We start from the raw sequence: 14,431 nt of genomic DNA, 5'->3' as shown, positions 1-14,431 counted from the left end.
CTTCTCTCACCGTTTCATATAGACCCATGGAGGCAAGGCTGGCCAAAAAAACTTTAAAGCATTTCCCTCTATTCAAACTAGACAAATATTTCCTCTGCCCAGAGAGAATTCATGGAGAAAAATATCTAGTTGATGTGTGCAATTGTGCATGGCCACAGCAAACTGAAGAATATCCTGTGTTTTAAACCTTCTCCTAGTTACATTGGTACTCCACACACAGAACTGAGGACTCATGCAACATGGGTTTTCTGAGGAGAGCTTAGTGACAGTTGTGCTTCCTGTCTGTACTTACCATGTTTCTCTTTAGATAAATTGTTAATATATTTTTTTTTAATTTCTAACTTAAACTTCGTTTTGCCGAGAACAGAGATTGTGATCTCACAGTTTTCTCAGCAGGAACACTAACTCAACTTTACTGTACATTTCATAACTATAATACAACATGCTGTTACATAGTCTGATAAGGGTTATGCTGTCAGTGGAGAACACAAACTTGCAGTTTCAGACTCATCCTACTAAATAACAAAGCAGACATGTTAAAAATAATCAATTAATAGCAATGTAAAATTTTTCAGAGAACTTCAGCTTGTACCCTAATTGCTCAGGTATCAGTAGCAGATCTGGTTTGATAGACATTTACCTGTTCCTTTTTTTTTTTTTTTTTTTGAATGTTTGCTATTTCTTGTCCTTAGAACTAGTCTAAGTAATAAAAGTAGAACTGAGAAACCATTGAATAGGTAATAATATCAAAATAGCAACACTGAAGACACATATCATTATTACATCCTACGTGCATGAGAAAAAAAGAAGTGCTTTGATTTCTGCCAAGAAAATCAGCATATGATGTCTCTGTGGTTTTGGAAAGCTCTTACAAGTAAAGATAGTTCAGCAAAAAAAACAGTATCTTTCTTGCTAATGACATAAATGTCCTGTACTGTCAATCCAATCAACTCTGTTCAGGCTTCTGAAAGTATCCATTTCGCTTCTGGCTTAATCAGGAGCTTAAGAATACCATTTGTTCAGTTATCCCCACGGTAGTGTTCTTGTCCCATGTTCATTTTCTGTATCAAGCACGAGTCAGTGAGGCTAGAGCCAAGCTCGCTGTCTCTCCTTTACACTCACTTCACTGGGGAGCTGGTGCACTGAGCATGGAAGGGCAGCTCTAGCCTTCACGTAACAGCTGTGTTTTCAGCCCCACAGTATTCAAGCACAGCCCTCATGCTCAGGCCTCACCTTGCACTGCTTCTTTCACCAGGTGTTGCTTCATTCACTTCAAAGCACCGTTCCCCCAGAATGCCTGTTCTTGGAAGTCATTTTGGACTAGGTCGTAAAAATGGTCAATCTTTCTGAAGATTTTGGTCGTTTTGTTTTGTTTTGTTTTGTTTGAAGCAGGTTGCTACAGTTTTCATGAAAATGGGCAATTTGGATAGAGGAGGATGTCTGGACTGATCAGCTTTTTAGGGAGTCTACAGAGCACATGGCACTGAAAGCCATACCCAGTTCCCCCAGCAGATGAGAGTCTGTCACTTCAGCAGCCTGCACTGGCTGGGTATGATTCATGCACCAAAGCAGTAAGGGTGCTGTAATAAACTAACCGCAGAACCTGAACCTAGCAAAATTTTTTAGTACCTTGGCATTTCACTATCCTAAAAAAAAAAAAAAAAAATACATCCATATAATTTTGTGTTCCTTTTGCTAAGTTTTCTTTTCAAACATAATGTAATTTATTAAGTTCTATTATGTCCAAGTTATGGGTTGTTGTTGTTGCGACCCTGTAAAAACACCCGGATAGTAAAAACTTTTACAGTGAAAAAGAAAAAAAAAGGGGGGGGAAGCAACAGTAAAGCTTATTCTGTAAACAACATCTGACCAAAGAGACCTGCCTTACATCCTTTTTTTCTTGAAAGGCCTGAGCACTCAGCCCTGATACTATAAGCAGACCTTAAAGCAAGGGCCAATCTGTCAAACAAAGTATATATACACCAAGATTTCTTCTATTTGAAAGGCCACATTCCAGTATTTATATCAGCAGGGCGCACTGTTTATTTGTACAGCAATAGCCGAGCTAGGCAAGAGGGGGGAAGTGACAGAGGAACAAAACGTGGGCCTCAGGGAGCCCCGAGATCAAAGCCTGCAGGGAGCTGCCGCAGGACAGGCGCTCGCCCTGCACACCCCTACAAAACCCCAAGCCCAGACCCCGTGGGGCTGGGGGCAGTGAATGCCTGTTAGAGGGTAGCTGAAAAGCAAGGCTTGAGCATTGAGGTCTTGTAGATAAAAGCCTGGCTGCAGCTCTGTGGCTGCCTGGCTACTGTTGTTTAGGTTCATCTTCGTATGGATGGTCCCCGTGCTATTGGCTTTGAATCTACTGTGCTTGATTGGAAAGTGTCAGCACTGCTGAGGAGCACCCCCAAAACCCTGGGAAGCATCTTCATCCCCAGGAGACACCTCTAATCTAAGCCGCACCACCTCTGTCCTGCTGCTTCCCCTTGCACACACACCAGTCATTTGTCCTCCTCTTCCAAAAACACCAGCATCGTTCGCACGAGTTACTTATCCAGACCTTTGTGCACGTACACCTTATGTCAGAAATGAGAGGTATGGCAGACTTCATGGTTTGTGAGTGCTTACAAGAATATAAATGGCAGATGCTTATCACAGCAAACAGCACAGTGTTGGAAGGCTGCAACACCGTACGGTCTGATGGAAGCAACAAGTAAAAAAGTTTGGCAGTCTTCTGGCAAAAAGTAAAGATAAAATGATGATAAATTCATGTACTGCTTCTTTCACTGCAAAGTACCATTCCCCCGAAACACCCATCTGGAAGTCATTTTGGATTAGGCTGTAAAGGTGGTCAATCTTAGGGGAGCGCCAGCACCGAACTCGCACTTGTTTTCATTGTTGTGCGATGAAGTGGAAAATGAGCATCAGAAACGCCTGGGCGCGGAAGTGGGCGAGCTATCGGGAGGGAAGGTGTTGATTCATTTCTGTGAGCTCCTTTCCAACAGACACATTTTCTGCAGTGATTTCAGTTTAGAGTGTGCCTGTTGTTTTGCAGATGAGTTATAGCTGTCAGGAATGGCCTATTTGGGTGAATTGTTCACATGTCTAGTATATTGAATGCCAGTTTACAGAAAAGACCGAAAACTATCCTTTTAACGTTATGACAAAATAGATACACACAAAAAAAGCCTCAAATGCTGGGGCTATAACAGGAGAAGGTGAAAAGAAAATTTGTCAATTACTTTCAAGCTGAGGAAATGTCTTCATTAAACATGGGCTGAAACATTCGTCCTGACCAGGTTGCTAAGATAAAAAAAAACATTACCTGAATTATTTAACCAGCTGTGCAGTTAGACCAGACTATCCCAGCTGAAGCTGGCCCTTCTCGGTGGAAGACAGGCATCAGATAAAGGGAGAGGAAAAGATGGCCAGCTGCTTGAATTCGGGCTTGAGTTTTCTGACACTTGTTTGAGCAAGACAGAGAAATTCAGCTGATACTTAACAGACTTTTAATGCCTTTCCAGCCTCTGTGAGTTTGCATTTTTCTGTCCAAATTCCATTTTAAAACCAAGTAGTGACAGATAAATTCCTATCCAGAATTGGATTTCAGGCTGCAGTTTACTTTAAGCGCTTCCAAGCATCACTCCTGGACCTATTTTCTGTGATTCGTATTCAGCTACTATTTTGTCAGATAAGTACAGGAGGAGTGAGATGGAGATGGAGGCAGAAGTGGAGAAGTAGAAGCATGAGAGGGAAAGTGAGGGGAGGCAAGATAAGAGACCTTGTTCATATATTTAAGGTTCTGTAAGACTGGTAAGAATACGGTTGTTTTTTTCTCATGCTTAACAACTTTCCAGATAAGAACAAAAGAATAAATGCTACCCTTATTAGACAGTAGTCCTTTATTTAAAAAAATAAATAAAATCAAAGCTCTTGTCATAATTTACAAGCTTACTAACATATATCAAGTTGTCATTTACAACACATATGCTCCCTTCTTCCCCTCTTGCTAGGTAAAACAAACCTTAACAAGACATACACAGATCTCATTGTTTATGTTTTTCTTTTCTTTTCTTTTCTTTTCTTTTCTTTTCTTTTCTTTTCTTTTCTTTTCTTTTCTTTTCTTTTCTTTTCTTTTCTTTTCTTTTCTTTTCTTTTCTTTTCTTTTTTTGTTTAATCTACCTGTTATATTTTAAAAAATCTAGTTTACTATTTTGGGTTTCCTGATATATTTGCACTGTGAATTCACAAGCAAGATGCTAAACCTTTTAAGGTCTAATACAAACTGTGCAAATAAAGGAATACATGCAAACAGTATATAAATTAATATTGTGTTTAAGAAGGCAGGTTATAATGTATGCATATCTGTAAGGCTATAGAATAAAAGCCAAAAAAAGGCAGAATCATTTGTCTGTCCATGCATCCGTAGGTTATTTTCAGTTTGTGCATTCAGTTTGTGCCATAGCAGGATCGTCCAGTCACTCTTGTTACAAACTAAAAGCAAAAATGTGTATCAAAATTGGGAAAGCAACTCAGAAATGGAGTGAAGGGGAAGAGCTACCTAAATGTCATGCTGTTGAAGTTAAGAGTCTTTTCCTCTCTTCCAAAAACCCACTTAATGGTTGAAGATGGGCAGAATAGAGCTCCCAGTAACCTGCCGTGCCCAGTTTTAAAATGGGAGGACAAGAAAGTTCTGTATCAGTAACAAAATTATAATGAAAGGGAAGCTATACAAGCTATGCATTTGTTTCCTTGTAATCAGCAAGATAGCTATTTTATTACTGTTTTAGCAAAGCAATGATACCCAATCAAGGTGGCTTCTCCTTACTACAGTTTTCAAACTGCAAGTTCACTTTTTGGAGGGACTAAGCTTCAGGTACATCATGGGAGGCTAAACACGGCTGAAAGAAGGTGTTTGCAAAATGACAAACATTCTTTAATGCTGAAGACAACAGTCTTCATTGTAAATGTGAGCACAGTGGCCACAACAAGCTCAGTGAGACATTTCACTGCCAGGTTAGGGTGGATTTTCAGTATGTATCTGAACACAGTGATTATACACCTAAACCAGCAGCACACCATACTGCAGAAGTTTCTGCTCTCACCCGCCAATAAGCAGCATATTGATATAAGAGGCTTCCTGTGAATAACATGAAACAAGTAGGGTAATGCTCCATGAATTTTCTAGCCACTCTTGATAATTCAAGATGTATAAAGGAAATGCCTGATGTGCTGAGTGAGTATGTGGCAGTACTTTTCATTCTACTGTCAAAATTATACATGTCTATATTTTGAGATGTATTCATGCCTCATTTCTCTAATACAGTATCCCAACTAATAGTATAATCCATAACCAGTCTTTAAAGAAATACATAATACACATTTGCACTGTATGTCTTGTTATCTGAAATGTACAGGAACCTTGTGCCTTGCTCTTAAACCTGACATGTTTACAACAGCTAGAAAAAAAATATATGGAATTTATTTTGTTACGGGAATATGCTGCAGAGGTCTGTGGAAAAACAGTATCAGTCATAACTTAGCTATTGGCTTTAGCAACAACCTTTACTATACACTTCATTTCTATAGCTCCCTATTTTATGTTGAAGTAACTTCAAATATAAAATGTTAATAATGCTCTGCAAGCTGGGGTCGAGCTAAATGTGCTCCAAACTATGATGCAACACACATGAGAAAGAAGTCAGAAATAAAGAAAGTAGGGCATTTCCATCTGTGACAAGGATTGCCAGGAAATTATCACTGCAAAGTGAAAATTGTCCTACATAGACTAGAACAGAAAATGGTCTGGGAAGGAATGTAATTAAAACTAAAGAAGATGAACAATGGAAGAGGGACTTCCAGCAGGTGAAGAGCGAAAGGTCAAGAATCCGGGATGCTGATAATCATTATCTCTGAGAATTTCTCACTGCAGAAGGGCAAAACTAGCCAGCAGTGTCAGATCACCCTAAGGAAGAAAAAGAATTTGATCTAAGGGGAAATTCAGCTAGTGGTGGTGGCAACTGTCCTGCCCCTGCTGCTCTCTTCTGTAGTTATTGACCGAATATGAAGATCATTATGTTAATGAGTGGAACAGGGTTTATAGGATTAAAGCACATGAGGTAATGCCCAGTAAGCAAGTTTTTGTTTTAGATTCTTGAAATGTTTATGTGCAACCTGCTCTTGAGGAATTTAAGAGAGAGGTTGAACGGCTTTGCCTGGAATAGGAGGCAGATCAGAGGGCTCAGCAGTAACATGTGTGCCTGTGCTTGTGTTTGGATGAAAAGATCAAAGAGGCTGTGAAATGCCAAATATAGGTGCTTGCCCTCTAGACTTTATATCCTGTTCCTGTTAGGGCAATTTCAATATTAGAACACAAGACAGATAAAAGAAATCTCTCGGTCTAAAACTGACAATCTTGGATGAATAAATTCACCTTGGCAGCAGAACGCAAGGATATTTGGATGTAATAAGAAAAATAGCATAGGAATGCCCAAAGGTATGAGTGATGTTGCTATGTTGAGCATTGATAAGGCTTTCATTGTGGGCAAAAAGATATCAAGTGTAGAAGTAAGTTTAGTATTCGATGTGCAGAATGAAGGACACACATTACAATCCATCATAAAATGGAATATGTAATAAATTGTAGAAAGACCTATTTCCTTTCTTTCTTTTTGTTCCTGGCTATAAAAGTATGAGAAATCCTATTCTTACTTTTCACATCTCATTCACATTTTCTTCCAGCACTGGGATGCCTGAACCAAGCAATCATGGCTTTTAAGATTCTTTTAGCTTTAAAGTCATGTTTTTAAGAACATGAATGTGTAGCATGAATTTTGCTGATCTTTGAACTCTTCCCCTCTGTAATAATATTAGCTGCTTATTCCAGGCTCATGGTGTGCTTTTCATGTATTTGTGAAAGAAAAGAGACCAGTTCGGGAACTATATGCACAGACTGAAAAATATAATATGGAAGCAAGAATGCATAAAACAAGAAAGCAATGTTCAGCGCTGCATACTGTAGTGAAGCCACACACTCTACTGAAAGCTACAGATGCATAGTGCTTACCAACTCCAGTGTTGTACTCAGAAATATGTATAATTAATTGCTCATAAATGTTATGATTCAAAGGATGAAAAGTTCTTATAGAGAAATCTTGCCTTTTGTAACTTTAGGAAGCATTGTTCCAGATGAAAACTGGCACTTGGCTCCTGGAATCAAAGGACACAAGTAGCTCCCGAAAAGATAACTTGATACCATTTTCAAGCATTCTTCTGTAACATGAAAAATAGAAAAGGACAGTAATTGGGGAATGTATGTTCCCCTGGGAGTTTAAAAGGGAAGTTGTGCATGAAAAGAAAATAAATTTATGGAACTGAAGGTCATTAATGGGCTTGCAGTCAAATTTATGCACAAGGAATGTTGGTGTATTTGTTTCAGTTTATTGCATAAATGCAGCATCTCAGCTTGCCAAGTCCTGTATGGGAAAAACAGCCAAAATTAGGGACAGAAACACCCTGGAAGAAACCCTGGTTTTTGAAATATACTTAATTTCAAGAAATAAGTTTCCCCACTTCATTTCCCTGGCTTGCAGAAGGGCTTCTGATTTTTAAACATTCTTTCCTTTTTCCTGTTGCTAAGTGTAAGTCTCTCATAAACAAAGGAAATCAACTGTGTTAAAAGGATGAAAATGACTGTGTGCAAAAAGCTGTCAAATCTACAGAGTAAGCAAACTGGAAAAAAACATTTCTAAACCTAATCCTTTCAGTTACAGCAATCCGTGCAGCACTCTCAATGTACGCAGAAAGTAAGGGTATCGTGGGTTAAAACTGGAATTAATTCTCCGAATTTAAAAAAGAATTTCTGTAGCCTCAGTGATATACTTGGTTTGTTTTGTTGTTGTTTGGGAGGTTCTTTCCCAGAAGGAGCATTTTGATGATAATTCTAAGTATGAAGTGTCTACCATGCTTTGTGGATCAGCAGGGTCACGTTATTGGTACTTCAGGAGAATAAAGCTTCCTTCAGCTTCCTCCTGCACAGTCACGGTAGAGGGATGGACAACTCCTGACATCAAGCAGGTCTTAGGTGGGCTGAATCGCCCTTCAGATACTTGTTTCTCTCTGTTGCAGACACAGGGAGACTCTAATTCTGAAAAACACGCCTCAGCTGAACTCCTGAGCTGATGAATCCAAGCTGTAGTATTTGAAGAGCTAATCTCAAAGGCAGTTGTATGACCTGAAGCTTACACAGTGCCTTACCTCTGTACATGATGACTGCAATATCTGTTTGGATTTGACCATGGTCTTGGTCCTGTGTTTGAAAAACATGGTGGAAGTATCCCCTCATTCACTGAGTGCTTACTTGGGTCTCAAAAAGCACTGCTACCAATATTCTGCACGTCTGATGGGATCACTTTGATTGTCTCGTTTTTCACTTACACAGAGCTGCACATATCTTATCAATGGTATTAGTAGCTGGAGTATTCCTAACACAGCACAGGAAAAGACATGTTTTACAAGTCCTAAGTCTATTTCCATTACAGACATTTTATCTACCTACCTACTCTCGAATGGATATGTAACTATTGGTTTAAAGAAATATCAGTGGCAACAGGAAAAAGCTTATCCAGCGTGGCTTGTGCCACAGTTCTCAGTCTATGATCCACAGGTAGCTATCAAGTTATATACACTAGCTGCTATGATTTCCAGCTACAAACAGCTTACGTAGAATAAATACCACCTGAGATTCTTTCTCTTAATAAACCAAGGGATGTTAAGCACTCAGGACCAGGAGAGCAGGTGGTCCACATAATCAGTGAATAGGAAGGGCCAGAGGGAAGGACTGTTTAGATACCCTTTTTATGCAAATTTTTGAGGATTCCTATAATAACAACAAAGATCTATTCCACTAACAGGGAGTGAGTACATAATGCTACGGAATTTAGCGCCAACAAATACTCTCCCTTTGAAACGGTGAATTAGGTGTGCAGCAGGATCTGGTCACACTTCAAAGAATCATATGCAGAGCTGAAGATCCATCTGTTTGCTCTTGCTATCGCCATTGAGGCTCCTGTATGTTAAACAGTCTTTTGACTACTTCAAAGCACGTTTGAAGTCTCTGCTGTGCCTATCCCATGCACAAAAAGCAAGAGTGCATTAACAATATGAGTAGCTGGTATTTCTGTTCATTTTGCTTGTAAATGAAAACAATTTGTTCCTGCTATGTATCATTTTTGGACTTTTTTTTTTTTTTTTTTTTTTTTAGCTATGATAGTGAGGGCCGTCTAACAAACGTTACATTCCCTACTGGAGTTGTCACAAACCTTCACGGGGAAATGGAAAGGGCCATTACGGTGGACATTGAGTCATCCAGCAGAGAGGAAGACGTCAGCATCACTTCCAACTTATCATCAATTGATTCTTTCTATACCATGGTTCAAGGTACTGTATGCAAAACCTTTCTCAGCAGATACTGACCTGAAAACTCTTTTCTTCTGGCACAAACAGTTTACATGAGATGCCTTAGAGGGAAACTTAGAGGCGTAGTGTTTGGAGGAGGTGATACACACATGCTTTTATACATACATAAAAAGAACTGTTCAGGGAAGGAAGGAGGTACAATGAAAGTATAATTAAATGTTTTCTAACCAAATAGCTTTTGCAACAGTTGTTGGAAGTAGTCAGAATACCTACTTTGCATAAAAAGGGAATCTGCAAAAAGTGTGAAATGGATTGTGAGGGAAATGGGTGTAAAAATAGCATGAAGTGAGATTTGAGCTTTAAAATAGCATGTGACGGCCCAGCAGCCACATCCTTGCAAAAGTCACTAGTCACAACATACTTTGGATGTGGCCAAAAATGCCAAATGAAACAGCAGAGATTATGTTTTGTGCAACTCCAAAGACTATACTCAATATACAAAGAATATAGGTGGGATTTTTAAGAGGTGTTCAAGTGACTTCCCAAAGGTGTTTTTGCTCTCATGGGATACACATGGATGTGACACAGATGACTTCATTAATCTCACCCTTGGTGTTTATTTCCGTTAGGTCAGTGGCTGAAGTCAACATTTTACATGTATATATTGCATAAGTGGTAGGGAACAAAGGCAGACTTACCCCATGGATGTAATGCGTGTTTCTCTGCGTGTTGTTTTTTTTTTTTGCATTTTCAGATCAGTTGAGAAACAGCTACCAGATCGGTTATGACGGCTCGCTCAGAATCCTGTACGCCAGCGGCCTGGATTCACACTACCAGACAGAGCCACACGTCCTGGCTGGCACTGCCAACCCGACAGTAGCAAAAAGGAACATGACCCTCCCGGGGGAGAACGGGCAGAACTTGGTGGAGTGGCGATTCCGGAAAGAGCAAGCCCAGGGAAAAGTCAATGTGTTTGGCCGAAAGCTTAGGGTAAGCATGCAAGCATGCGTGGTGTCTATTGCCTTCTCATTAAGTGAGAGGAAACCTAAATGCATTCTTGCAGGTATTGCCATCCAACAACCACAGAGTATTTACCGCGGGTAAGCTTACTGTAGAGTTTAAAGTTGTTGCTTTTATTCCTTTATATATTGGCTCTTTTTCCATATTAATTGCTCTTTTCTGTGGATTCTAAGCTGTTCTTTTTAGACTTCAATGCCTTGAAATGACTCTGGATAAAAAGAATATTTTTACTGCTTTCCTTCACTTTTTATTTCCAGCACTGAATTCACACACCTGCTTTTGAATCATTTTAAATTAGTCTGCCATAAGTTAGCATGGTCTTAGAGTTTTCTTTCTTTAAATTTTTAAATAAAAAATATACTAATACTTATTTCTGGTAGAAAGGGTGTAACACTGTGTGAATGTGTATGGCATATTCCTCTAACATATGTCTTTACCATTTTGTTGGCATTTCTTCTTCCTATATAGTGTGTGAAATGTAAGTAGGAAGCAAACTATGATTTATGACAGCCATTTGGTAAAGACAACATAGATTAAGCATTTAAAATTGGGTTGCCAGGAAACCATTTCGAGACCACATCGGAGGTCTGACATACTATTAGGACTGAACTCAGTTCTTTAAAATAAGGCCTAGGCAGTATATCAAATAAAGGTAAGTAATTTCAGACCACTTGACTTCTGAGAGGTAACATGCCATTTTTTAATTTTAATTTTTTTTTACTTTCCTTTGGGAAGGAGGGAATGCTGTCATGCATTTTCTATCTCTCTCTACCGCTTGCTCTGCAAGAAGAATTGATTTTTTCCAAGAAGGAAGAATGATAATGTACAAAAGCTGCTGCTTAAGAACAACATACTTGTACCTAGCTGTGGTAGCAGTCTTACCATGGATAAGGAAGAGAAAAAGAAATCCATGCTTGTGGAGCTCGCCCTTGTGGTTCTGGTTCATAGCCATCTTATTACATAGCAAGTTGGGATAATACACCTGCCAAGTAATTCATGAAGGAAGGCTAAGAAAATAAATAAATAAATATATAAATAATCATACCAATAGTATGATTGGTTTTGGTATTGAAACAAATGTCTATGAGTCCAGTTCTAAAAAGCAAAGCAAAATTTTATCATTCTGATAAAAAGAAGGTTAAAGAAATGTCATGGGCAACTCTGACTTGGAAGAGCTGAAAGAAGGAACAGCGAAGAGGGAAAGACTTAATATAAGAGGGGGGAAGTGAGAGCTCATAAATTAGGACAAAATAGTGGTAATTAAAAATGTATATGCAAATGTGAGAAGTAGGGCAGGCAGAGAATATGGGCTAATAAGAGAAAAGAAAATTGCTACGAAATTAAAAAAGGGAAGTTTTTTCTGAAAGTGGTTTACATAGGAAGATACTGCAGAAATGTTGCTCAGGGGTAGGTGGGGGGTGGAGAAAGGAAACAAGAACTGAAAGAACAAGAATAACTTACAGAGCTCATCATTTCCATCTACAGATATGTCAGTAACATTTTGCTGCAGAGAAGACAAATGTAGACAAAAAACAGTGACAAAATGTATTGCCAGTAAATGTGCTCATATATATGACACTTTCACTGCATTATATATATGCAGCATGTAACACCGTGAAGTACACTGTGGGGTTTCTATCTCTTGGGTTTCTATCTTGTAATAGTTATACCCACTACTAGTAGTCTTTATAAAGAAATAAATGTCGTTTTCACTATTCCTGAACTCGACAAGCCTCTGTCAATCTAACTTTTGTTCAGATTTGTTCCGTGTGTGCTCTATAAGCTGGCTTTGTCACTGGACCTGTACATCTGTTCTGTAAGCTGGTCTTTGGCAAAGACTGCTGCCAGTCCTCTTCAGGGAAGAGCCATTTTGGGGCAGTTTTACTGAGGCCAAGACAGACCCTCACTTACAAGGTTCTTAAATAAAGGAACTGGTATGAGTTCTGCCTCAGGGGGTGCACCTAGAGAGGACAGGTGACACCAAAGAGGGACCTCACAATAAGGGGTTTTGCACTACCTCCTCCAGGCAAGCTCCAAGTCCTGCAGACACCTCCAGTTTTCACATCACCTCTTGAACCTCTCTGTAAGGCACAATATCCCCCTACTCCTAATGGGGAAATCACTGTCTGGTTTTCATGCTTCTCAGGGAGCCACAGGAGAGAAAGCCAGGAGACAGAGCAGAGCAGGATAGGTGGACACCATAATTACTGAAAGAAGAGGACAGGTGTCAAGAGACTTGGTTTTGTGTCATTGTGTTTGTTCATTGAAAATTTCCTCAATTACTGTTTATATCATAATGAAGCCCAGAATTACCAAATGTATTTAGAAGTATGATTGTTTTAGACACAATAAAAGTGTTTACACTTTGCTGTAGAAGCATTCAACCAAAGCTAACTTGTCCTTCTAACTGCCACGTGTATTACAAGACCATGCAAGCACAGCCAGTTTCACCCAAAGCTCACATTTGAAAGCAAGAGCTCTGTCAGCAGATTTTGGAATCTGGCTACAGAAAGAGGCACTTCCTTTCTTCTAGCATCCTGCCCTTACACAGACCAGACAGATGGAAAGTGAGAATCAAGGGATGTTATTATCCCATTTAGCAGATAAGGCAGTGAGACAGCTAGATTAAGTACTTTGCTGTAATTTACACCGGAAGGATGTGCTTAGCCAAGAAATTAACCACAATTGCTTGGACATCTGCCTTAACCATAAAACCACCCTCCCCTCTTTGCCAGTTCAGAAATCAGAAGTACCTATTCTCACTTCATCATTTAAGCCTGAGAGGCAGACAAGAAAATTAATAAAACTCATAATTAAATGTAAAATAAAGAAGGTAAGATGGAGAGAAAGGGAAGAAAAAAATCACAGAAGCAAAACGGGCAGGGAGAGGGAGAGATGAGTGCAGGCATGCGTGGGAGAGGCTGAGAGATAAAAGCCAGCGATAAACAAGATTTAAGTGTAAATTTAGGCAAATGATTGAATATAAATGTTGAAAAACTTATACAAAAAATACCTGAAAATGAAAAAGTAAAAAAAAAAAAAGGTTAAACTACTTTTAGAATCAGTCTTGTAGCGTTAAACTACTTTTAGAATCAGTCTTGTAGCATTAATTTTTCACAGTATGTTTAAATAATATTTGATGGCTCATTGAGTTCATAATGTAGCTATTCTGCATCTACTCAACTTTGTGTTCCTTACTTAGAAGATTTACATGAAAATAGGATTTTTTGTTCTGAAATTGATAGTGCAGATTGTTGTCATGCCAGTGATTTCATATTAAAAATGAGCACGTCAACATAAATAGAGGTAATGAAGATAGATAAATAGACAGATACAAGCAAAACTGAATATTTGGAGGTTTTTTAATGTTCGCCTATAACCCATTGCCATTGCTTTAATACCTTTTGTGCTAATAATAAAGGATTTGATTTATATTGATCTTTTAGAAGATCATCATCCTCTGGGTAAAAGTAGCAAAGTCCATGATATATGGATTTTTAAACATGCAGCTCTAAAAAATGCAAAAATCCTCCAAAAAAACGTGGATATCTATTTTCTTTTTCTTTTCTAAATGCTATTTAGTCATCTTCATTCTTCACTTCTTTGGCATATATACATCAAATACTTGAATAAGTATTTTTTAAAAATCTTAATTCACATAGTCATATGTCTGTCCGCTACTTCTCATGTTAGCAAGATACAGTGTTAAAAATCTTAATTATCAGTGTTTCATCCTTACCTGCAATAACTAAAAGGCACAGCAGATAGAGAAATGGTTTGCAGATGAACAAAGAAACCTAGAGACCTGCTTGAGAACACTAGAAAGCAGTTACAGAAGATGAACAGAGAATTGCAAAAATGCCAGTATGGGAAAAGAAAAACAGACGTTTTCATTTCACAAATACAAAAAATGAAAGCTGATTCAACGAAACTGAAAGTTAACGTATTTAAAACACTAAAACAGAGGGGATGTATTCCAGTTTTAAAGGTATTA

At 38.7% G+C, this 14,431-nt stretch overlaps 1 protein-coding gene across 3 annotated transcripts in view; it reads left to right on the top strand.

The window, feature by feature from the left end:
• Positions 1 to 14,431, top strand: part of TENM3 (teneurin transmembrane protein 3) — a 417,392-nt gene that overhangs the window by 391,023 nt on the left and 11,938 nt on the right. For all 3 annotated transcript variants that reach the window (XM_082759677.1, XM_082759679.1, XM_082759678.1), the window contains 2 exons: positions 9,263 to 9,438; positions 10,172 to 10,407. In XM_082759677.1, the coding sequence (XP_082615803.1) occupies positions 9,263 to 9,438; positions 10,172 to 10,407 (412 nt within the window). The remainder of the gene's footprint in view (positions 1 to 9,262; positions 9,439 to 10,171; positions 10,408 to 14,431) is intronic.

This window comes from Aythya marila (assembly GCF_965140915.1).
Source record: "Aythya marila genome assembly, chromosome: 4".
NCBI lineage: Eukaryota > Metazoa > Chordata > Aves > Anseriformes > Anatidae > Aythya > Aythya marila.
The sequence above is the reverse complement of the archived record's forward strand: the minus strand, read 5'-3'. Positions and strand labels throughout refer to the sequence as shown.